This window comes from Coregonus lavaretus (genome assembly GCF_964263955.1).
Source record: "Coregonus lavaretus genome assembly, chromosome: 33".
Lineage (NCBI taxonomy): Eukaryota > Metazoa > Chordata > Actinopteri > Salmoniformes > Salmonidae > Coregonus > Coregonus lavaretus.
Window position 1 is genome coordinate 13,264,430 of NC_140020.1, and position 26,939 is coordinate 13,291,368.

General features: G+C 43.9%; 1 protein-coding gene across 1 annotated transcript in view; it reads left to right on the top strand.

Annotated features, from left to right (window-relative positions):
* Positions 1-26,939, top strand: part of LOC311108147 (laminin subunit alpha-2-like) — a gene marked incomplete at both ends in the record, with an annotated part of 179,802 nt that overhangs the window by 42,403 nt on the left and 110,460 nt on the right. Inside the window, 12 exon segments of the mRNA XM_084150775.1 lie at positions 4,841-4,855; positions 4,860-5,081; positions 5,949-6,009; positions 6,012-6,127; positions 6,680-6,769; positions 6,913-6,966; positions 6,969-7,031; positions 7,035-7,169; positions 7,331-7,430; positions 7,530-7,658; positions 7,661-7,689; positions 16,088-16,213. Of these exon segments, the coding sequence (XP_084006901.1) occupies positions 4,841-4,855; positions 4,860-5,081; positions 5,949-6,009; positions 6,012-6,127; positions 6,680-6,769; positions 6,913-6,966; positions 6,969-7,031; positions 7,035-7,169; positions 7,331-7,430; positions 7,530-7,658; positions 7,661-7,689; positions 16,088-16,213 (1,140 nt within the window).

Genomic DNA, 26,939 nt, shown 5'->3' on the forward strand with positions numbered 1-26,939 from the left:
AGACTGGGAATTGTAGTCATTATGCCCTATATTTTTGCCCAGTTTGACTGACGTTGTCCAATCAGTTATTAGTTCATGTTCCAAAGGCTTTAGCGCAGACACTCCGGTGGAGATCTGATCAGGAGCATAAATACTATGGAAAATGTAGGCATTTTGGTATGTTTTTGTGTCTGATAATATGAAAAAAATACAAATAAAAAATACAAATCCACATAGACAGCCTTTGATCATGCTACATGTCTAAGTCAGAGAAAAAACTTGTTATTCATATACAGGACGTTAGCACAGAGATCATGTTTGAATTATATTATATAAGACAGCTAATGACTAATCACATACTGTACATGACAGATACTTAAGCTTGGTATGCTATTCGTAGACACGGAGGTGTTTTGTCAGTGAGTGGCGCTGGACTTAGTTTGATTATTCTCAGCACCTAAGGGAACACAAAACAAACCCACACCATGGAACTTTGGCACCTCAGCCTCCAGTTGAGAACGCCAGTGATGCGACCTGGCTTTATCTATAGCTGGAGCTAGCCTACGTCTTTGTGGATTTAAATAACAATGGACCTATAGATATTGCCTCAAGAATTCTCTGGCGTCATAGGCCTTATTTCAAAGTAATTAAAGAGAGGGTTTGACAGACATTCTTTATTACTTCCTGTGATACGTGGAAAATAGATAACTGAGTGTAGGTAGGCTAACATCGTTCTATTCTTTAACTCGGCAGAGCAATTTAAATGGTTGACGTTTGCAGGTTATATATCACTGACTTGACCTTTCTATTTTGCTGTTTTACTTCAACTTTACTTTACACACTACTGGTATTCCCTTGTCATGTACAGTTGAAGTCGGAAGTTTACATACACTTAGGTTGGAGTCATTAAAACTCGTTTTTTAACCACTCCACAAATTTCATGTTAACAAACTATAGTTTTGGCAAGTCGGTTAGGACATATACTTTGTGCATGACACAAGTCATTTTCCAACAATTGTTTACAGACAGATTATTTCACTTATAATTCACTGTATCACAATTCAAGTGGGTCAGAAGTTTACATACACTAAGTTGACTGTGCCTTTAAACAGCTTGGAAAATTCCAGAAAATGATGTCATGGCTTTAGAAGCTTCTGATAGGCTAATTGACATCATTTGAGTCAATTGGAGGTTTACCTGTGGATGTATTTCAAGGCCTACCTTCAAACTCAGTGCCTCTTTGCTTGACATCATGGGGAAATCAAAAGAAATCAGCCAAGACCTCAGAAAAACATTTGTAGACCTCAACAAGTCTGGTTCATCCTTGGGAGCAATTTCAAAATTCCTGAAGGTACCACATTCATCTGTACAAATAATAGTACGGAAGTATAAACACCATGGGACCACGCAGCCGTCATACCGCTCAGGAAGGAGATGCGTTCTGTCTCCTATAGATTAACGTACTTTGGTGCGAAAAGTGCAAATCAATCCCAGAACAACAGCAAAGGACCTTGTGAAGATGCTGGAGGAAACAGGTACAAAAGTATCTATATCCACAGTAAAACAAGTCCTATATCGACATAACCTGAAAGGCCGCTCGGCAAGGAAGAAGCCACTGCTCCAAAACCGCCATAAAAAAGCCAGACTACGGTTTGCAACTGCACATGGGGACAAAGATCGTACTTTTTGGAGAAATGTCCTCTGGTCTGATTAAACAAAAATAGAACTGTTTGGCCATAGTGACTATCATTATGTTTGGAGGAAAAAGGTGAGTCTTGCAAGCCGAAGAACACCATCCCAACCGTGAAGCACGGGGGTGGCAGCATCATGCTGTGGGGTGCTTTGCTGCAGGAGGGACTGGTGCACTTCACCAAATAGATGGCATCATGAGGAAGGAAAATTGTGTGGATATATTGAAGCAACATCTCAAGACATCAGTCAGGAAGTTAAAGCTTGGTCGCAAATGGGTCTTCCAAATGGACAATGACCCCAAGCATACTTCCAATGTTGTGGCAAAATGGCTTAAGGACAACAAAGTCAAGGTATTGGAGTGGCCATCACAAAGCCCTGACCTCAATCCTATAGAACATTTGTGGGCAGAACTGAAAAAGCGTGTTCGAGCAAGGAGGCCTACAAACCTGACTCAGTTACACCAGCTCTGTCAGGAGGAAAGGGCCAAAATTCACACAATTTATAGTGGGAAGCTTGTGGAAGGCTACACGAAACGTTTGACCCAAGTTAAACAATTTAAAGGCAATGCTACCAAATACTAATTGAGTGTGTGTAAACTTCTGACCCACTGGGAATGTGATGAAAGTAATAAAAGCTTAAATAAATCATTCTCTCTACTATTATTCTGACATTTCACATTCTTAAAATAAAGTGGTGATCCTAACTGACCTAAAACAGGGAATATTTACTAGGATTAAATGTCAGGAATTGTATTTGGCTAAGGTGTATGTAAACTTACAACTTCAACTGTATGCTCTACATTCAGATTCCTTATAGCGACTGCAGATTTTTAGGAACAGCAAACCTCCTCTGACTTAACTTTTGATCAAAACAAAGAATATGTGCAAACAAACAAATGTCTCCCAAATCGGGCGATTTTTGTTTGTTGTTGCAGTGTTTAAAATTACCCACAACTATTTCAAAGGCTGTCAATGTGACTAGTGCTTAGGTCTTAGCCAGTAGGGGCAAAATATTACAGCAAAGCAGGCGTTGACTCTATTGTCACTGATGTCACCGGAATGGTAGCTCGAAACTAGCCCTGGCCTGGAGTCCAAACGGTCAGATCGCGACTCCAACACTTGTGTTCTGACCGTGGTTACCAGGTCACGCTCTGCCTTCATTTCTCCTTACCCCCATACTCCACTGCTCCAATTTAATCATCACATTAAGGAAAACATCCCCCCTACCTACCCCTTATGCTGTGTGAGGACACCATCAACCAGCCTTCCTGCTTTCCTGCTTCATCTGAATCAAGGAAAGAAAGAGGCTTTGTGAGATTTCCCCTGCTACCTGGGCAGAATCCTATTGGGTTTCAGTGCAGGGGATGAGTGCTGGGTTGAGTGGCGCTCTCTCTATTGTAAACACCGAAACGCTACACCGTTATCTACTGTAGATGAGAGGCAAACCGTGAGTCATTTTTTATGTTGATTGTGCCATGGTCGTTTATTCGTCTGAGTCGTTCTCCCAGGATGGGAGCCATTATTAACTTGAAGAAGTCAGCGACAAAAGAGTTGTGTGTTTTGTCAAATAAGGTGGAATGTCGCCTTGCCCCTGTGCTCCCCGTCTTTCATTTACTGCTTGATGAAATTCACGAGTCCTTCGAGGGTATAGTACTGTAGATAAGGTAACTTTATCTCTGTCCTGGTACATACAGAGACAGCTAAAGCTGATCTGCCCTTAGGTACTCCACCACTGAATAGCTTAAAAGACTGGATCATGGGAATAAAAGACTGGATCATGGAAATAATACGTATTCCCATGATCCAGTCTTTTATTCCCATGATCCAGTCTTTTAAGCTATTCAGTGGTGGAGTACCTGAGGGCAGATCAGCTTTAGCTGTCTCTGTATGTACCAGGACAGAGATAAAGTATTTACATAAGCTGTTCCATTGGAAACCTCAAAGAAGGAATCCATATTGTAGAGAATCCTGTACAGGAGTGGAGACTTCATAACGATAATCTTGACCATGCTCCCTGACAGGATTCTTTATTTTAGTGTCTCGTGTTTTCCTATCAAACATCACCGAGCTGACTTACACTTGTCTATGAACGTGTTAAAGTGTCGTATTGAACAAGCAGATGTGTTTTCTTAACCTGAATATGAAACTTAAAATCAAATCAAATTTTATTGGTCACATACACATATTCTTATATGAATCTCAGGGTCAATCAATTCACAGGACACAAAGGAAGGACTTTCAAAAGAAAATAATAAAGAAGAAAAATATATTTAAAATAATATATACAGTACCTGTCAAAGGTTTGGACACACCTACTTATTCAAGAGCTTTTCTTTATTTTTAATATTTTCTACATTGTAAAATAATAGTGAAGACATCAAAACTATGAAATAACACATATGGAATCATGTTGTAACCAAAAAAGTGTTAAACAAATCTAAACATATTTTATATTTGAGATTCTTCAAAGTAGCCACCCTTTGCCTTGATGACACCTTTCCTGTGGCGGTCCTCATGAGAGCCAGTTTCATCATAGCGCTTGATGGTTTTTGCGACTGCACTTGAAGAAACTTTCAAAGTTCTTGAAATGTTCCGTATTGACTGACCTTCGTGCCTTAAAGTAATGATGGACTGTTGTTTCTCTTTGCTTATTTGAGCTGTTCTTGTCATAATATGGACTTGGTCTTTTACCAAATAGGGCTATCTTCTGTATACCACCCCTACCTTGTCACAACACAACTGATTGGCTCAAATGCATTAAGAAGGAAAGAAATTCCACAAATTAACTTTTAAAAAGGCACACCTGTTAATTGAAATGCATTCCAGGTGATTACCTCATGAAGCTGGTTGAGAGAATGCCAAGAGTGTGCAAAGCTGTCATCAAGGCAAGGGATGGCTACTTCGAAGATTCTAAAATATAAAATATATTTTGATTTGTTTAACACTTTTTTGGTTACTAGATGATTCCATATGTGTTATTTCATTGTTTGGATGTCTTCACTATTATTCTAAAATGTAGAAAATAGTAAAAATAAAGAAAACCCTTGAATGAGTAGGTATGTCCAAACTTTTGACTGGTACTGTATATATATTTACAAAAATAAAATAAACAAATAAAATAAAAGTTATGTAAGCTTCTGAGTTATATCTGAATTCTACTTCCCTCCCAGGTGTTCCAGATAGCCTATGATCCTGAAGGCTGCCAACTCTCCCAGGCCAGGTAACTGGGCGCTGGAGCGTTCTCTGGACAGGGTGATCTTTACCCCCTGGCAGTACTACGCCATCACAGACACAGAATGCCTCACCAGCTTCAACATTCTGCCTCGCTCAGGACTGCCATCTTACACCCGCTACGACGAGGTCATCTGCACGTCTTTCTACTCCAAAATCCAACCCCTGGAGAATGGAGAGGTGAGGGGTCAGGGGTCAGTGTATAGTGTCACTGAAATGTCATAGTTGTCAGCTGTGGCGTAACAGCTACAGGGACTCATTTTTATAGTAGTTATGATTATGTTTGTTGAACACTTCAAATTGCAATCCAATTTCAAATCAAATGCACAACGTAAAAACTTGGATTCCATTTCACTGTAATATATTAGATTCACCCATGGCCCACATGAAATAAGAACACCAGCACATTCATTCACTTGCTTCAATGGACATGTATGGAAGCCATTTGCTGCTAACATTTGATTGCCAGCTACATTAGTATTTAAATGCTCTGGTGGTTTAGTTCAATTTCATCAGTCAGCTTTGAAGTCACTCACCAGCTTCTCATAATCAAATGGACATTTCTTGATTTCAGTTGTGATCAACACAGTTGCCTTAACATTAGACATCCTGTTTACAAGTTAGGCATACAGACTTGGCACATTTTATTTCCTGGTGTGCTAATTCAGTCAAGATATGCTCTCTATTTTCTGTTGCGTCATTCATATCCAGCATTTTCCATATTTGTTTTCATTGAGGATTTGGGGAAGGAAATCCTACCTCACACAAATAAGAATACACAAACATACACACACCCATTAACACACGCAAGTTTTTTCCTACCAGGTCCATTAATAATGTATTTTCTTCTTACCACAGCAGTGGAGTGCTGTGAATGTTGTTATGCGGCTGTTTTATGGATTTGCTGAGTAGAGATTGAATTCAGTCTTTGTTAAATATGTGTAGGAAAAGCTTGAATAGAGGTCACTAAAGATCTCCCTTTTCCTGTATAACTTACTAAGAATCCATTCAGTGCTTTGTCTCTCTCAATTTGCACCTGGGGCATAGATCCACACCTCTCTGATCAATGGAAGGCTGAGTGCCGATGACCCCTCCCCGACCTTACTGAACTCACCTCTGCATGCTACATCCGCCGACAGTTCCAGCGAATCAGAACCCTCAACGCCGACCTCATGACCCTGGCCTTAAATGACGCCCGCGATGTCGACCCAATCGTGACCAGGCGGGTAAGAATGAAGGAACGTGCTGTTGACCACGCACCACAATCACTTTCATATAGCATTATGTATTCCATCTGTGTGCCACTACTGTATTTCTTTCTACCCACCACCATCGGTGAAATGGCCACGGTGGCATGTTGATTACATTGCGCTCACCAGACAGATGGGTCTTAATTAAAAATGTCTATAATTAAGAAATCTGTTTCTTTCTGAGCAACATCCACCTCATCATGTGTTGACTTTGGCCTACACAATCAGTCACCCAGTGAGCTCCTGTGTGACACATAATTACCGGACAGATTGCAGGGCTTATTTTGAGCGAGGAATTTTTCATTTACAAAATACTGTTCAATTTAGTCATACCAAATGGACATCAATTATGAAATTGTGGATGAAATTATCTCTCACTCTTTCAGAAATAAACACTGAATACCAATGAGTCTTTGAATGAACTAGACTGTGCTGTAGCTTTGTAGAAGTAGCCAGTGTATGATAGAAAGATTAATGACAGTGATCTCCATTTTCCTCAACTTGTTTCTTTTTCATATGTATTTCCAGTATTACTACTCTATCAAAGACATTTCAGTTGGAGGGATGTGTATCTGCTATGGCCATGCTAAAGCCTGTCCCGTGAACAACCAGACCAAGGTATGTCAGTCAACCTACATTCTCTATGGCCACTTCTCTACATTGTAATCATACAGTGAGATAGATTTTCTATTTTCATAAAATGTATCAAACTCAACTCAAGAGACACCTGGTAAACAGTGCTAAACAATGTTTTCATACAGTTATTTTCCGTGAGGTACTGTAAAAATTCAATTTGTTTACTGAAGCGTTCCTTTGATTGTATTTGATGCCGTCTACAGAGTGTAACTGTCTTGGGAAATCTGAGGAGTGTTACTTCAACTAGACAGTTGGAGACAACAAACAGAGCCTGAACTCCAATGGGGAGTATGTTGGGGGAGGGGTGTGTGTGGGGTGCACCAGGAACACAGCCGGGGTCAACTGCCAGACCTGTGCTGACGGCTACTACAGACCCACTGGGGTATGTACTGTTGATCCCAGTTGACTAGGATCCAAGCAATGACTGAGACGCATATTAGTGAATACTCAATAGCAATCTCACTTTGTATCTATAGCTTTGTATTGTGACTAGGGTTAAGAGTTTTTCCTGGCCTGAGTCTCCTGCTCCCCTGTTCCCTCCAGGTGAGTCCAGAGGACTCAGACCCGTGTCAGCCCTGCTCCTGTGACCCACCAGGCTCTCTGTCCCCAGCGTGTGTCCCAGACCAGTCCCAGGCTGAAGGAGGTATGGTACTACTTAACCACCACAGTTCTCCTCTCTATGCTGATCTAGCTGCCATATGTTTACTGCTGAAGCCTGTATCTCCCCTGTCTCGTCCCACAGTCCTCACGGCTGGATCCTGCCAATGTACGCAGGGTTACAGGCGACAGCAGTGTGACAGGTGTGCCATTGGCTACAGCGGCTACCCCAACTGTGTCCGCTGTAACTGCAGTCTAGATGGAAGGCTAAACAAGGACCCTGCCAGCTGCCCTGTGTCTGCAAGGTAGGCCACTCTCTCCTCCTCCGCCCCCATCTCTCTGGCCTTTTCTCATTAGGGCAAAAGTCCGTCCTCCAATCTCTCTCCTCTGTCTTCACTTCTCTGTTACTCGGAAACCGATGAGTGGTCGAGGAAATGTCAGTTTGTTAGTAGGCGAAGGGAACGGTGTCCTCCCCTCCTCGATAGCCACCTTTCATCGAGGATAGTCATGCGTATCCTACCTGAGTCCCTCGCGGAAGAGTTTAGAAATCTGCCACACCCTCTTTGAATCAGCTTTTGTTTTGTCTGAGGAAAAAGCATGCACACGTTTAAAAGCAATATGCTACTTATAATTGTATCTATAAAATGTCTTGCACAACTAATTACATTTGTTTTTATCACTTTACACATTTATTTTGGGATCCACCCCTGTAAACATACTTTCCCTGATGACACGCGAGTGGAGAAGGAGAGTTTCATTTCATACAACTGCATTTTCATCCACGTTCCCTCTCCTCGATTACCTTTGAACTTTTTTTAAAGGAGACGAGAAAGGACGCAGGAGGTGAGGACGCTGAGGTATGGACGCAAGAGGTGAGGACGCAGGAGGTAAGCAAATCCAATTGAGAAAAGGCCTCTATCCTCCCTTCTTCCTATCTGCCCACACCACCAGAACCAATCCATTCAATGTCAGGGGTGGACACATCAGCGCGATGCTTTACGCCTTCGTAGGGCCAACAGCTCCGAGTCCCCTCAAATTCTTCTCACTAATTGCTCCAGTATAGAATTTGACTCATCATTTGTTGTTCAAATTAGCTGGCTACTTCCTCCACTGCTATTGTGCGCACTCATGTCTTACACATGTCATACCCTGGGCAAGCTCACTGTTTCACTAGCCAATTATACCATCTCACCGCAGGGATGTCAAGGAGCACCGGTGAACTTTGCTCTCTATTGGTCTAATTATTGAGCTGTGGGGAGGATGTGCAGTCAAACATTGCATTTCGTTGTGTCTCCAGCTGAGTCAGATGCTACTGAAACTTTTTTCCCACTTTTTCATCACTTTCTCCAGTTAGAGAACTCGCCTCAGGAGAATGCTGGTTTAATGTAACATTTACTGGAGCTAATCATTTCTCAAGTACCACATCTTGTTTCCCTTGGTAACATCTTGCAAAAAAGTATTATATTGCTTATTACCTTTTTTTCTAAGTCATACAATATACTGTAAACACACAAAAATGTTTTTTCCAATTCAGTTATTGGGAATCCTTACCTCAGAAATCATGTCATTTAGGGTGTGCCAGTCCCCATTTGACAGTCTGCAAAGTGCCCAAGCAGTAATATGACAGTATGACAAATACTGGCAACTTTGCAGTATTATAATTTTGGGGGGATTATTTCTTAGATTAGCTCAGAATGTTTCTTGTATTATTACCTACAGCCCAAAATAACTTTTGGACATTAGATTAGCGGTCACTCACCAGAAATTCTAGCTTTGTTTGAACTTCCCGAGGCAGCGCTATTCATCCCAGGGGCTGCACCAAAACGCCAACGCCGGAGAAGAAGTGGGGCCCTAGTCAGGCGTGCATACCATCCACCGCTTCCGAGCATATTTTCGCTCTAACGTTCAGTCCCTGGACAATAAAGTAGACGAGCTCAGGGTGAGGATTTCCTTCCAGAAAGACATCAGGGACTGTAACATACTCTGTTTTACGGAATCATGTCTCTCTCCGGATATATTGTCCCCATCCATTCAGCCAGTGGGGTTCTCTGTCCATCGCGCGGACAGGAAGAAAGAACTCTCAGGGAAAAAGAAAGGCGGAGGGGTTTGTTTCATGATTAACAATTCATGGTGTGATTGTGGTAATGTATATGAACTCAGGTCCTTTTGTTCTCCCGATCTGGAATACCTCAGCATCAAATGCCGACTGCATTACCCCCCAAGTGTATTTGCCCCCCCAAGCTGACACTGCAACGGCTCTCAAGGAACTACACTGGACTATGTGCAAACTGGAAACCACATATCCTGCGGCCGCATTTATTGTAGCTGGGGACTTTAATAAAGGAAATCTGAGGAAAACGATACCGACATTCTATCAACACATCTCCTGTGCTACACGTGCATCACAAACTCTTGATCGTTGCTACTCTCCCTTCCGGGACGGCTACAAGGCCTTCCCTAGGGCTGTTGTGGTGACCTTATTACCGCCACATCGGCAATCATGAGTCATGACCGCAGTAAAATTACACGTGACCATTGAGTCACGGTAATCTCCTCTTATGCACTCTGGACATGTGTTGGTAGCACCCAAGTCACTAACAACCATCAGGTCGCTAATGGCTTGGTACTCAGGGATCTATTGTCCCTCTAACCACTCTGACATCAATGCAAATGCATTAGAAAATCACATCAAACACTTATCATCAAAACAGTATCGTGCTTTTAAAACTCACCTCACTGTGATTGATCAATTTGAAGAAAGAAGTTCAACAACAGGTTGAAACTGAGTGGAAAACATGCTTGTTATGGATGTTGTTTCAAAGCCTAACACAACGAAATGGACAGTGCTTTCTAAGGTGATGATTAATTCAAAAACACCCATACGAATATTAGAGCTTATGCATACACAAAGGTCTATATATGAGCCCAAGCCCGAAACCCCCCCCTGAATTAAATAATGATTGTGCCGTTGTAAGATACATAGCCTACTGCATATTACGAACAGCAGAAAAACATTTAAAAAAAACTGATTTAAGATGTCTTTGGTACATAATTAGTCTAGCTTATACTCGATAATTAAACCACTAGTAATCGCCTTTGAGTGTGGACTGTATTATAATGCATACTGGATGGACTGGTTACCTTAAGCTACGCTCCAAACTTTCTATCCATGAGTCTGGGAGAGAATGTATAGGCCTAAGCGATGCTGCTAGTTCATTGATTGTGCAGGGTGGCTTACCGAGTTAGCCTACAATTATAGTGAATTTGTATTTGATTTTGAATATTTTCATAATTAATAGGCTGACACATTACTTTTAGCTACAGAATATCTCACCACTGTGTGTTTCCATCGGCTCCTCTCTCTCCTTCATTCCTTTCTCGAGCACACAGAGAAGGCTGTCAGCAGTTTAATGAAATATGTTTAGTTGTGAAAACGTTACTATCGATGTTCCCGAACAGATTTCACTTGGTTTCCCAAATTAAGCACTGGATAGCTGCAGGAACAGGGTTGGAGAGCCCATGGCATACAGAGTTTGGTCAGAATATCACCTGTCGCACAGCAAGAGGCTGCATGCTCCTCAAACTGTGGTTTATGCATTAAGCGAAATAACCGGAGTAGCCTTCCTGGCATGATAGAAAAATGAACCAGCGGAAAGCAGCCTCCATTTGTTATTCGAGTGCATACATATTACATGTCTTTTTTTCCCTGCCCCTGTTCCTGTCCATTTGATATTGGGCCATTCTAAATCACAACTAATTTTACATATTAGTGAAGACAAGATTAAATTGAGAATAGTCTGATGGGTGAAAATATGATCACTTGATGAGAGAACAGGGTGTACAACCTGATGCAAGAAACAATGTGCAAGCTTTCTCAAATCATCAATAGCCTATAATTGCATCATGCAGCCCAAATATGGGCTCCTGAGTGGCGCAGCAGTCTAAGGCACTGCATCTCAGTGCTAGAGGCATCACTACAGACCCTGGTTTGATTCCAGGCTGTATCACAATCTGGCCGTGATTGGGATAGGGCGGCGCGCAATTGGCCCAGCGTCGTCCGGGTTTGGCCGGGGTAGGCCGTCATTGTAAATAAGAATTTGTTCTTAACTGACTTGCCTAGTTAAATATAAACAAATAAATATGTTTTCATTTCTAAGACATTCTAAGATTTGTATCATTCACAACTAAAGTTGCCAAATAACTCAAAATCTAGCATACAGGACCTGTTTAAATGATCACTTTTACGCTCAACATAGCCACTTCATATGCGCACTCACTCCGGAATGGGGAAAAATATACTTTCTATTTTATTCAATTGTTCAATCGTAGTCTTCTTACTATAAAATCATATAATATAAAATAATGGCACAGGATTGAAATCAAATCAAATCTAAATGTATTTGTCACATACACAGAATACAACTGCTGTAGACTTTACTGTGAAATGCATGCTTAGGAGCCCTTCCCAACAATGCAGAGTTAAAAAATAAAATAGGAACAAGAGGAATAAAATAAAATACACTAGAATTGAGCTACAGTGCATTTAGAAAGTATTCAGACCCCTTCCCCTTTTCCACATTTTGTTACGTTACAGCCTTATTCAAAAATTTATTAAATACATTTTTCCCCTCATCAATCTACACACAATACCCCATAATGACAAAGCAAAAACAGGTTTCTAGACATTTTTGCTAATTTATTATAAATAAAAAACAGAAATACCTTATTTACATAAGTATTCAGACCCTTTGCTATGAGACTCAGAATTGAGCTCAGGTGCATCCTGTTTCCATTGATCATCCTTGAGATGTTTCTACAACTTGATTGGAGTCCACCTGTGGTAAATTCAATCGATTGGACAAGATTTGGAAAGGCACACACCTGTCTATATAAAGGTCCCACAGTTGACAGTGCAAGTCAGAACAAAAACCAAGCCATGAGGTCAAAGGAAATGTGAACATCCTTGAGATGTTTCTACAACTTGATTGGAGTCCACCTGTGGATTGTGTCGAGGCACAGATCTGGGGAAGGGTACCAAACAATTTCTGAAGCATTGAAGTTCCCCAAGAACACAATGGCCATCATTCTTAAATGGAAGAAGTTTGGAACCACCAAGACTCTTCCTAGAGCTGGCCGCCCAGCCAAACTGAGCAATCGGTGGAGAAGGGCCTTGGTCAGGGACTTGACCAAGAACCCGATGGTCACTCCGACAGAGCTCCAGAATTCCTCTGTGGAGATGGGAGAACCTTCCAGAAGGACAACCATCTCTGTAGCTCTCCACCAATCAGGCCTTTATGGTGGAGTGGCCAGACGGAGCCACTCCTCAGCAAAAGGCACATGACAGCCCGCTTGGAGTTTACCAAAAGGCACCTAAAGGATTGGGACCATGAGAAACAAGATTTTCTGGTCTGATGAAACCAAGATTGAACTCTTTGGCCTGAATGCCAAGAGTCACGTCTGGAGGAAACCTGGCACCATCCCTACAGTGAAGCATGGTGGGGCAGCATCATGCTGTGGGGATGTTTTTCATCGGCAGGTACTGGGAGACTAATCAGGATCGAGGGAAAGATGAACAGAGCAAAGTACAGAGAGATCCTTGATGAAAACCTGCTCCAGAGCACTCAGGACCTCAGACTGGGGTGAAGGTTCACCTTCCAACAGGACAACAACCCTAAGCACACAGCCAAGACAACGCAGGAGTGGCTTTGGGACAAGTCTCTGAATGTCCTTGAGTGGCCCAGCCAGAGCCCGGACTTGAACCTGATCTAACATTTCTGGAGAGACCTTGTTATAATGTATTGTCATAGTGTTGTGGGAACAAAGTTAGATAGGTAATTCTTGGTGCCACAGAGTCTGCATAAACTCGTCATAACAGACTTGAAAATAGCTGTACAGCGACGCTCCCCATCCAACCTGACAGAGCTTGAGAGGATATGCAGAGAAGAATGGGAGGAACTCCCCAAATACAGGTGTGCCAAGCTTGTAGCGTCATACCCAAGAAGACTCAAGGCTGTATTCGTTGCCAAAGATGCGCCAACGCGGGCCCCCTCCACTCACTAGGTCTGTGTGCTCTCGTTCTCTGTGGCTGACATGATTAAGTAATTTAAGTGTGTTAACCCTCGTTAGGCCGCCTGCCAAGACTCCATCCCAAGCCTCGTCTTCAGAAGATCTGCAGACCAGCTGGCTGGAGTGTTTACGGACATATTCAATCTCTCCATATCCCAGTCTGTTGTCCCCACTTGCATCAATATGTCCACCTTGTCCTTGTACCCAAGAAAGCAAAGGTAACTGAACTAAATGACTATTGCCCCGTAGCACTCACTTCTGTTATCATTAAGTGCTTTGAGAGGCTAGTTAAGGACCATATCACCTCCACCTTAACCGATAACCTAGACCCACTAGAATTCGCATACCACCGCAACAGATCCATTGATGACGCAATCACCATTGCGCTGCACACAGCCCTATCCCACCTGGACAAGAGAAATACCTATGTAAGAATGCTGTTTATCGACTACAGCGCAGCTTTCATCAACATAGTGCCCTCCAAACTCATCACTAAGCTCAGGGCCCTGGGTCTGAACCCCTCCCTGTGCAGCTGGGTACTGGACTTCCTGATGGGCCGACCCCAAGTGGTGAAGGACGGCAACAACACCTCCGCCACACTGATCCTCAACACAGGGGCCCCACAGGGGTGCCTGCTCAGCCCCCTCCTGTACTCCCTGTTCACCCATGACTATGTGGCCACGCACGTCTCCAACTCAATCATCAAGTGGAAGGCTTGATTACCAACAATGACGAGACGGCCTACAGGGAGGAGGTGAGAGCGTTGGCGGAGTGGTTCCAGGAAAATAATCTCTCGCTCAACGTCAATAAAACGAAGGAGCTGATCATGGACTATAGGAGACAGCAGAGAGAGCACGCCCCCATCCACATCGACAGGGCCGCAGTGGAGAGATCAAAAGTTGTTCCTTTCACACAGATAGTGTGGTGAAGAAGAAGCAACAGCGCCTTAGAAACTTCTACAGATGCACCATTGATAGCATCCTGTCGGGCAGTATCACTGCCTGGTACGGCCATTGCACTGTCCGCAACCGCAGGGTTCTCCAGTAGGTGGTGCAGTCAGCCCATCATCGGGGGCACACTGCCTGCCCTTCAGGACATCTACAGCACCCGGTGTCACAGGAAGGCCAAGAAGATAATCAAGGACCTCAGCCACCCAAGCTACAGCCTGTTCACCCCGCTACCATCTAGAAGGAGGAGACAGTAAACCTGGGACCGAGAGACTGATAAACAGCTTCTATCTCCCAGGCCATCAGAGTGTTAAACAGTCACCAAATGGAATAAAATATTTGGAAATGAAAGGAAATTATATTTCAAGAGCAAGTGGCATTCCAGGATTGCAATGCAATGCCATAAAGCAGATGTTCCCTAACCTTTTCACTCGGGGCCCCCCTTCCAGCATAGGGGAACATCCCGCGCCCCCCCCCCTGCGCACGTGTGCACGCACCACGTCTATTTCTATGAGCACAAGCATTGTTCATGACACATACTGTTCACACCCCTCTTGTTGGTGGAGAGAATTTTGCAGGTTTAAAGCTTATTTCCTGCAATTCTATACATTTTGCCATGTCTAATATGTATTCATGTGATATTCGAGTGACAAAAAAACAATAGCTATCTGGACATTTCTGACAAGTTATAAATAGCTCTCTAAGGTATGCAATAACTCACATGACAAGAGGAACTGATGATGCACTACCCAATTTCGAAATTGCACCTTGTGCACTCTACTATTACAACTTTCAAGAGTAAGTTTAAAGCCGGACTGCTGTCTCCTGTAGTCCAAGTTTAAAGCCGACCCCTCGCGGCCCCACAGTTTGGGAACCAGTGCGGCATAAAAGACTGACTATGATACATGAAGACACTATTTACAATACACAAACATGGGGAGAAAAAAATGCAGTCCAACAGGGGATTTGAATTGGCCCTGTAATGCGTAATGCTTTCATGTCCTCTTTCTTTTCCCCAGGCGAGATAAAGTATCTAGCCACTCAAAACTACAGAATCCTGGCTTTGGCTGTGTGGGCATACAAAATGAATGTCCATTGCGATTTGTTAGCAGAAGCTCAGGGATGATGGCATATAAAAGTGTTGATTTTGCCAAGTGTTTATCTGTCTGTGCATGCGGTGATTAATAATCTAAGATTCAACCAGAAAACAACAATCACCACCAGTAGAAAGAGGAGGAAGGGAAGCGCTACTAAGGTACACAACAGTAAATGTTGGTAGACAGAAGGTGCTCTTTGGTCAAGGGGGTGAATTGGTCATCAAAAAGAAAGGAGGTCCAAGGCACTCTTCATATAATTAATTAAAATGCCTTTAATAGTATGGCATGTTCAATAGAAACAAGATTTTTTTTTTTATCCGACGCGTTTCGGCTGCAATCACCACCAGTTGTTACAGATAATGTTTGATAGGAGACTTTCTCTCAATGTGTGGTGGTCAGACTTTATAGAATGTTAACGGCATCAGCTCAATGTTTTTCACATTAGTTATTATTTTAATTACTTTTGTCTACTATGTGATATTTGGAGAGAGGGAACGTCTGTCCCTGGGGGGTGTGTGGGCTGTCACAGTGTGTGAGTGCCTGTATAGCACATCGTCCTTGTGTGTGTGTGTGTGTGTGTGTACATCTTCCAGGAAAACGTGGAGGGGGAAAACTGTGACCACTGCAAGCTGGGTTTCTACCATCTCTGCGGCTGCGAGAAGTGCTACTGTTCCGGCGTGGCCAGCGACTGCTCCGACTCCCAGTGGATCTACATTAATGTAAAAGACTACGCCAGGCCTCACTCTCTCATTTCCCCCACTAACACAACTCATTAGTGCCTCTTGCCTGGTGTTGCGCTGCCTGCTGAGTTAAGCCTCTCTTGGCCTGCCTTATTAAAACTGGGTGCTGAGGGCTGGGCTGATGACAAGGTGGAGTGCAGATGGATGAACGAGGCAGAGCCACACACACACACACACATCCATAAATACAGGCTGATTTGTACCGCACAACACACTCTGACACGTTGACAGGATGAGGTTGGCGAGGGTCAGAGGTTAATGATCTGCAGGATAAACAGGGTGGGGTGTATGGGTGTAGACATAATGACGTAAATGTAGACAGGCGAGGGGGCGGCAGGTAGCCTAGCAGTTAGAGTGTTGGGACAGGAACCGAAAGGTTGCTGGTTTGAATCCCGAGCCAACAAGGTGAAAAAAAGATGTTGATGTTCCTTTGAGCAAAGGCATTTAACCCTAATTGCTCCTGTAAGTCGCTCTGGATAAGAACATCTGCTAAATGACTAAAATGTCAAAAGATGGGGGAGGGCATTAAACACAGGCCTGTCACTGGATTACAGGGCCTGATTTACTGTGTTGATACTGCATGTGACAGACAGCTAGGCATCTGTCTCTGCAATTAACCTGATCTTGAGTTCTCCCTTCAATCCACCATTTTCTTTAATCACTGTGTGTAGATGTGGGGTGGAGGTGGTGTGTATAAGGGGGAAGTTTAATCTGTTTGTGGAGAAGACCATTTTCAACCTGTAATGACACAAAGGAATCAGCCATCTTCATTATCAGTGGAACAGTTAATCAGGCTGGGCCCTTAATGAACCTGTACCTCTCCATCCTAATGAACATGTATCTCTCCATCCTAATGAACATGTACCTCTCCATCCTAATGAACATGTACCTCTCCATCCTAATGAACATGTACCTCTCCATCCTAATGAACATATACCTCTTTATCCTAATGAACCTGTACCTCTCCATCCTAATGACAGGCCTCTCAGGCCAACTGCTCTTTCAACCTGCCATACACACACTACACACACTACACACACACACACACACACACACACACACACACACACACACACACACACACACACACACACACACACACACACACAGGGAGATAATCGGTAGGACCACATCATTTACTTTCTAAACAATTACAAGGTTAATCTAGAAAACAAGGCAACAAAGGTACTTCATTCCACGGTTTAGGATATTCACTTGGCAGATCTAGAAAAAAAAATGAGAGGGAAGAGAAAAAACATGATCATAGCCTGGCAAGGGGAAACGTCTGATGTATAAATCGCAGGCTGCCAGACAGGAGTGTTCATGGTGATTTAAGGAAGAGGGAACATGAGGGGTGTCAAACCATGATGTATTTCCCTCTGCCCCGCACATGCAGAATATAAATCACAGAAAAATATCTCAACCAAAATCTGAATGTGGAATTTGTTTTTCTATATTTATCTCGACCCAGGAAGAGTTGTCTCTGTGTTCATTGGAGGGGAAAAATGGCCAATGAGTGTTTTGGGATTGTCATAGTTTTAAGAACAGTTGATGGCAATCTGTAGACAATACAGTCCTACTGCATTGTAAAACCAGAATTTGAAGGGACAATCCAGTAACCTTATGAGGGATACTATGATACACCTCATCCTCCATCATATGCTGCTGCCTTGAGGCCAGATCTCCCATGCAAAAGAGTCTATGTGTCTTAATGGGCTTTTTCTGGTTAAATAAAGGTTAAATAGAATAAGGGCTACATAACACTGTCATAACAAGGACATAACATACAGTGCATTCGGAAAGTATTCAGACCCCCCTAAAATGGATGAAATAAATAAAACATCCACATCAATCTACACACAATACCCCATAATAACAAATTGAAAACAGGTGTTTAGACATTTTTCCACATTTATATTTAAAGAAAATAACAGAAATACCTTATTAACATAAGTATTCAGACCCTTTGCTATGAGACTCAAAATTGAGCTCAGGTGCATCTTGTTTCCATTGATCATTCTTGAGATGTTTCTACAACTTGATTGGAGTCCACCTGTGGATTGTGTCGAGGCACATAACTGGGGAAGGGTACCAAACAATTTCTGAAGCATTGAAGTTCCCCAAGAACACAATGGCCATCATTCTTAAATGGAAGAAGTTTGGAACCACCAAGACTCTTCCTAGAGCTGGCCACCCAGCCAAACTGAGCAATCGGTGGAGAAGGGCCTTGGTCAGGGAGGTGACCAAGAACCCGATGGTCACTCTGACAGAGCTCCAGAGTTCCTCTGTGGAGATGGGAGAACCTTCCAGAAGGACAACCTTCTCTGCAGCACTCCACCAATCAGGCCTTTATGGTGGAGTGGCCAGACGGAAGCCACTCCTCAGTAAAAGGCACATGACAGCCCACTTGGAGTTTGCCAAACGGCACCTAAAGACTCAGACCATGAGAAACAAGATTATTTTGTCTGATGAAACTAAGATTGAGCTCTTTGGCCTGAATGCCAAGCGTCACGTCTGGAGGAAACCTGGCACCATCACTACGTTGAAGCATGGTGGTGGCAGCATCATGCTGTGGGGATGTTTTTCAGAGACTAGTCAGGATGAAGGGAAAGATGAACAGAGCAAAATACAGAGAGATCCTTGATGAAAACCTGCTCCAGTGTGCTCAGGACCTCAGACTGGGGTGAAGGTTCACCTTCCAACAGGACAACGACCCTAAGCACACAGCCAAGACAACGCAGGAGTGGCTTTGGGACAAGTCTCTGAATGTCCTTGAGTGGCCCAGCCAGAGCCCAGACTTGAACCCGATCTAACATCTCTGGAGAGACCTGAAAATAGCTGTGCAGTGACGCTCCCCATCCAACCTGACAGAGCTTGAGAGGAACTGCAGAGAAAAAAAGGAGAAACCCCCCAAATACAGGTGTGCCAAGCTTGTAGCGTCATACCCAAGAAGACTCGAGGTTTTAATAAATTTGCACACACAGAAAAACTACTGTTTTTGCTTTGTCATTGTGGATTATTGTGTGTAGATTGATGACGAAAAAAGTCAATTTAATAAATGTTTGAATAAGGCTGTAATGTAACAAAATGTATATTGTTTGTATATTAGTTTATTTTATTTTCTCCTCATAGGCTTTGCATGTCTTCCCGTCCCATTGTCTCTAACTCATTCAATTTCCCCACAGTGCATTCTGGGGGAAAACAATGCTTTGCTCCATGAACTCTGTAATAATGTATTTTTCTCTAACAAAAGTCTTTAGGCATCAGGGTTTACTCTGCTTTCTCTAATGTCAAAAAGGCTCATCATTATGAGCTTTATATAGGGGTCCACAGTAGCGAACTAATGTGTGTGTGTGTGTGTGTGGCAGTCGAGCAGGATTTCAGTAAAAGGATCAGACACTGAAGCAGAGAATTATCTCATGCTAGCGTGGCGCTCAAAGCCCAACACAATTACTCCTGTACATCCGTGGTGCCATGTTTCATCCCATGAATTATCACCATTGTGACATGCATTAAAAGTGACAGCCTTGTTTCTAATGAAAAATATAAATTGTTGCATTTCGCTCCAGTTCCTACCAGCGTCTATGACTGCTCATGAGTCCGTATGACATGTCAAAGGATGACTGACAGTTTTGGGATTTATGTTTGGTTTATATATGTGGAGGATGCTTGTTGCGATTTATTATGTCCTTCCCTCTCCCAATAGAGTTTGTGTCATTGTTGAGTTAGAGTTCTGGAGATTGAGGTAACACAGATCAGAGTACCACCACACAATGATTAGAATGAAATGTCCCCCTCAATTTTCCTTACAGCTACATCGCCTTCAGAAAGTCACACAATACCCCATAATGTCAAAGTGGAATTACAGTGAGGGAAAAAAGTATTTGATCCCCTGCTGATTTTGTAAGTTTGCCCACTGACAAAGAAATGACCAGTCTACAATTTTAATGGTTGTCACGCCCTGGCTCTGGGGACTATGTTATGTTGAGCCAGGGTGTGTAAGTCTATGTTTTGTATATCTATGTTGGCCTGAGTGACTCCCAATCAGAGGCAACGAGTGTCAGCTGGTTGTCTCTGATTGGGAGCCATATTTAACTATCGGTCTTTTCACTTTGTGTTGTGGTTTCTTGTTCCTTTTGGTTTGAGTGTATCGAAGGACTTCACGTTTCGTTTGTTGTTTTGATCGGGTGATCTGTTTAATAAATAATATGTACGCATTCAACGCTGCGCATTGGTCCTCCTCCTTAAGCGAACGTGACAGAAGAAACCACCAAGACAGGACCAAGCAGCATGAAGAGGAGAGAGGAAGGACCTGGGATCAGGGGAGTAGGAGTTTCGGCTGGGCCACGCTAAGTGAAGAGGAGAGAGGCTGGTCTATGAACCAATGGATCGAGAGTCTGGCGAGAGCTAGGGAGGCCTGGTCCACGGGGAGGAGAGAACCCCAGAAATTTTTTAGGGGTGGGCTCACGACGTGGACGACGGGGCAGCAGGAGGCCGCGAAGGAGCGGTCCAGCGGGTGTGAAGAGGAGGCCGCCAGGTTAAGGGGGGCACTGGTCACAGAGGAGAGGGAAAGTGTGGAGGCACGGCGAGAGGTACTGGGGTGTATTACCAGTCCGGTCCGGCCCGTTCCTGATCCCTGCATAGGGCCAGTGGCGTGTGTCCCCAGTACGGTTTGGCCTGTTCCTGCCTCTCGCACCGAGCCTGTGGTGCGCGTCGTCAGCCCTGTCCGGCCCGTTCCTGCTCTCCGTACCAAGTCGGTGGTGCGCGTCGCCAGCCCGGTCCGGCCCATCCAAGCTTCCCGCACCAAGCCAGTGGTGTGCGTCGTCAGTCCGGCACGGCCCGTTCCTGCTCTCCGCACCAAGTCTGTGGTGCGCGTCGCCAGCCCAGTCCGGCCCATCCAAGCTTCCCGCACCAAGCCAGTGGTGTGCGTCGTCAGTCCGGCACGGCCCGTGCCTGCTCTCCGCACCAAGTCTATGGTGCGTTTCGTCAGCCCTGTCCGGCCCGTTCCTGCTCTCCGCACCAAGTCTGTGGTGCGCGTCGCCAGCCCAGTCCGGCCCATCCAAGCTCCCCGCACCAGGTCAGTGGTGCGCGTCGTCAGCCCGGTCCGGCTCATTCCTGCTCCCCGCACCAAGTCAGGGGTGCGCTTCGTCAGCCCGGTCCGGCCCGTTCCTCCTCCACGCATCAAGCCAGGGGTGTGCGTCGTCAGTCCAGCACAACCCGTGCCTGGGTCATGTCCGGAGCCGGATCCGCCGCCGAGGCGGAGTGCCCACCCGGTCCCTCCCCTGTTGTGGTTGTTTGGCGCGGCCGGAGTCCGCGCCTTTGGGGGGGGGGGTACTGTCACGCCCTGGCTCTGGGGACTATGTTATGTTGAGCCAGGGTGTGTAAGTCTATGTTTTGTATATCTATGTTGGCCTGAGTGACTCCAAATCAGAGGCAATGAGTGTCAGCTGGTTGTCTCTGATTGGGAGCCATATTTAACTATCGGTCTTTTCACTTTGTGTTGTGGTTTCTTGTTCCTTTTGGTTTGAGTGTATCGAAGGACTTCACGTTTCGTTCGTTGTTTTGATCGGGTGATCTGTTTAATAAATAATATGTACGCATTCAACGCTGCGCATTGGTCCTCCTCCTTAAGCGAACGTGACAATGGTAGGTTTATTTGAACAGTGAGAGACAGAATAACAACCAAAAAATCCAGAAAAACGCATGTAAAAATTTTTATAAAATGATTTGCATTTTAATGAGGGAAATAAGTATTTGACCCCCTCTCAATCAGAAAGATTTCTGGCTCCCAGGTGTCTTTTATACAGGTAACGATCTGAGATTAGGAGCACACTCTTAAAGGGAGTGCTCCTAATCTCAGTTTGTTACCTGTATAAAAGACACCTGTCCACAGAAGCAATCAATCAATCAGATTCCAAACTCTCCACCATGGCCAAGACCAAAGAGCTCTCCAATGATGTCAACGGCAAGATTGTAGACCTACACAAGGCTGGAATGGGCTACAAGACCATCGCCAAGCAGCTTGGTGAGAAGGTGACAACAGTTGGTGCGATTATTCGCAAATAGAAGAAATACAAAAGACTGTCAATCTCCCTCGGCCTGGGGCTCCATGCAAGATCTCACCTCGTGGAGTTGCAATGATCATGAGAACGGTGAGGAATCAGCCCAGAACTACACGGGAGGATCTTGTCAATGATCTCAAGGCAGTTTGGACCATAGTCACCCAAAAAACAATTGGTAACACACTACGCCGTGAAGGACTGAAATCCTGCAGCGCCCGCAAGGTCCCCCTGCTCAAGAAAGCACATATACAGGGCCATCTGAAGTTTGCCAATGAATATCTGAACGATTCAGAGGAGAACTGGGTGAAAGTGTTGCGGTCAGATGAGACCAAAATCGAGCTCTTTGGCATCAACTCAACTCGCCGTGTTTGGAGGAGGAATGCTGCCTATGACCCCAAGAACACCATCCCCACCATCAAACATGGAGGTGGAAACATTATGCTTTGGGGGTGTTTTTCTGCTAAGGGGACAAGACAACTTCACCGCATCAAAGGGACGATGGACGGGGCCATGTACCGTCATATCTTGGGTGAGAACCTCCTTCCCTCGGCCAAGGCAACAAAGGAGTGGCTCAAGAAGAAGCACATTAAGGACCTGGAGTGGCCTAGCCAGTCTCCAGACCTTAATCCCATAGAAAAGCTGTGGAGGGAGCTGAAGGTTCGAGTTGCCAAACGTCAGCCTCGAAACCTTAATGACTTGGAGAAGATCTGCAAAGAGGAGTGGGACAAAATCCCTCCTGAGATGTGTGCAAACCTGGTGGCCAACTACATGAAACGTCTGACCTCTGTGATTGCCAACAAGGGTTTTGCCACCAAGTACTAAGTCATGTTTTGCAGAGCGGTCAAATACTTATTTCCCTCATTACAATGCTAATCAATTTATAACATTTTTGACCTGCGTTTTTCTGGATTTTTTTGTTGTTATTCTGTCTCTCACTGTTCAAATAAACCTACCATTAAAATTATAGACTGATCATGTCTTTGTCAGTGGGCAAACATACAAAATCAGCAGGGGATCAAATACTTTTTTCCCTCACTGTATGTTTTTCGAATTTGTTTATAAATTAATTAAAAATGAAAAGCTGAAATGTCTTGTCAATAAGTATTCAACCCCTTTGTTATAACAAGCCTGAATACGTTCAGGAGTAAAATGTGCTTAACATGTCACATAATAAGTTGCATGGACTCTCTCTGTATGCAATAATAGTGCTTAACATGATTTCTGAACGACTACCTCATCTCTGTACCCCACACATACAATTATCTGAATATCCCTTTGAGCATGGTGAAGTTATTACTTGGATTTTGTATCAATAGACCCAGTCATTACAAAGATACAGGCGTCCTACCTAACTCAGTTGCCAAAGAGGAAGGAAACTGCTCAGGGATTTCACCATGAGGCCAATGGTGACTTTAAAACAGTTACAGCGTTTAATGGCTGTGAAAGGAGAAAACGGATGGATCAACAACATTGTAGTTACTCCACAATACTAACCTAAATTAGACAGTGAAAAGATGGAAGCCTGTACAGAATAAAAATATTCCAAAACATGCAACCTGTTTGCAATAAGGCACTAAAGTAAAACTGTAAAAAATGTGGCAAAGAAATTAACTTTATGTCCTGAATACATTTACATTACATTTTAGTCATTTAGCAGACACTCTTATCCAGAGCGACATACAGTTAGTGAGTGCATACATTTTCATACAAAGCGTTATGTTTGGGGAAAATCCAACACAACACATCACTGAGTACCACTCTTCATATTTTCAAGCATGGAGGTGGCTGCATCATGTTATGGGTATGCTTGTCATCGGCAAGGTCTAGGGAGTTTTTTAGGATAAAAGAAACGGAACAGAGCTAAGCACAGGCAAAATCCTAGAGGAAAACCTGGTTCAGTCTGCTGACACTGGGAGACAAATTCACCTTTCAGCAGGACAATAACCTAAAACACATGACCAAATATACACTGGAGTTGCTTACCAAGATGACATTGAATGTTCCTGAGTGGCTTAGTTACTGTTTTGACTTAAGTCAGCTTAAAAATCCATGGCAAGACTTGAAAATGGCTGTCTAGCAAAGATCAACAACCAACTTGACAGAGCTTTAAGAATATTCTACAATCCAGGTGTGCAAAGCTCTTAAAGACTTACCCAGAAACACTCACAGCTGTAATCACTGCCAAAGGTGATTCTAACATGTTTTGACCCAGGGGTTTGAATACTTCTGTAAATTAGATAATTCTGTATTTCTGTATACTTTGTCATTATGAGGTATAGTGTGTAGATGGGTAAGAAAAACATCTATGTATTCCATTTTGAATTCAGGCCATAACACAACAAAATGTGGAATAAATCAAAGGGTATGGATACTTTTCTGAAAGAAAGTTGCATCTTAATTGTTGCCTAATTCTTTAAGTACTTCCTGACCACGCCCACTCTACTTCTCAATTTAACAGGGGACATGGTGACAGATTTACAGGAGACAGTAAAACCCATAAACCTGCATACAAATCTCGGATGAACTTTTCTCTTCAGAAATCTCCACGTGTTGATTGACTATTGCCCCAGTGCCGAGGGCTGCCTCCTTGCCTTCCCTGGCCAAGCAAAGTGAAAGAAATAGCACCAATTACTGCAGCTGCCTCTTCACTGAGTTGTGTCCTATCACGGGTAATAGACTATTATGATGATAAATGAACCCATCTCCGCAGCGCTTGCCTGAGTACACACTTCAGCGCTTTCTCCCAGTGAGGAACGGCGCCATTACCACTCGTCTTCAGATTGACAAGGCCGACAGAGCAGCCAGCGCAGAGAGAATGAGCGCCCAGGAGAATATGCATGGGTGGGTGCCAGTGATTGTTTTACCCACATGAATGTATTTATTTACTGTTTGTGTGGTTTCCTTGGTGGGCCGGGCCCCCTGTACGAGGTAGTCTTTTCTGGGGACCTATAGACTAGAGACTGAGAGAGCGCCACCTATAGGATGCTATCAGAGCTCTGAGTAGACACTGTGCTCCTCTGTCCCACTTGACAGTAGAGAGGAGGATATTCAGCCACTCCCAGCCTGTCCCAGACTGCAGCTCCAGACTGCATGCTGTGGTTAACACACTGTGATCATGTCTCTATTCCCTCTATTCCCTTCCCACTGCAGGGGCAGAGGCTGCAGGGCACACACAGCCCCATTCCCAGGCTATGCCACTTAAATGCCCAATGAACTGCAACAAGGAGGCCTCCAACGTTTCCTCCTCATTCAGCGAATACTGGAGTAGATCTTATTTTGTTGATACAAATATTGCAGTTGTAGTTTTGATAGAGCTCTATTATAAACATATTGGTTGCTTAGAAACAACTTAGTCCTGTATGGCTCAGTTGGTAGAGCATGGCGCTTGCAACGCCAGGGTTGTAGGTTTGATTCCCATGGAGGACCAGTACAAAAATGTATGCATTCACTACTGTAAGTTGCTCTGGATAAGAGCGTCTGCTAAATGACAAAAATGTAAATGTCAGATGCTGTGTGTTTGCTTATACAGTTCTTGCCAATTATTTGAATGATACTCCAACCGTTTTAGTACATTTCCTAGTTCTTCTGATTTATCCCAAATACTTCCCAAAAACATGGCGGAAATGTTTCCATAAAGCACTGCAACACAAACACATGGTTACAGATGGACAAACAAGCAGGGAAATTCTTACAGCTTTTGAGGCAGCAATAGCCTTTGTCCCAAATGTGTTAACTTTGGACCGTCTCATTCGGGCCAATTAAAGTGTTTCCCAGATGTGAGTGTTTCCAAGCCCTAGTTTTGGACCTGCACCATCACCTACTATGCACAAACAAAACAGGACTCCATATTGGAGGCAGTCAGAGGCTCTGAGCAGAGCCCCCTCTTTGTAGCTGTCCTGTGGGTGGCCGGTGGGAAAACACACATTGATGCTTCCTGGATATTAAAGTCAACAGAGCCAGGGCCCAGGGCTCGTAATGGTGGAGCAGATGTGAGGCACTCTGGGTTCCCGGTGTTGTTTTAAGAACCCAGTGGATGGTTTGATTGTCTGTTGTTTATTTTCTGAAATATGGGCCCTGATCACCCCCTCCTCGCTCTCTCTGCCACTCTCTCTCTCTCTCTCTGTCTCGCTGGGCATATTTGGTGTGGGATGGTTAGCCGCTCTGGCTTTCTGTCTCTGTTCTAACACGGCCTCCCCTGTGATCTATAAATGTGGATCCTAACTCCAGAGTCCTCTCTTCACAGGCCTCTCTTTATTTGTCCTGTAGCTCAATTTGTCCTCATGTAGCAAATTTCAAGTTTTTATGATTGTTCAGAATCAGCCATGGTGCTCCAGTAGGATTGTGAGATATATGATTGTATCCTGGACAAAGAGATCATAGATAGTTTATTGATGTGAGTGTCCTGATATGAGTGTTTTTGATGCTACTAACAAGAGGATTAGATCTTTCTCCTTAGTGGTGTATCTGACACTTGTTGTTGCTCCTAAACAAAATGTTAGATTTTCCCTGCTCCTCCCACCCACAATGCACTTTACCTTCATAGACCAGCCCCTTTTGTTTAACAGAGGTTGAGGTGTTCTCAGTGTGAATTGGATTTCTGTTAATTAAGAGGTTATCATGACATTATATTAGGACCTGCAGTC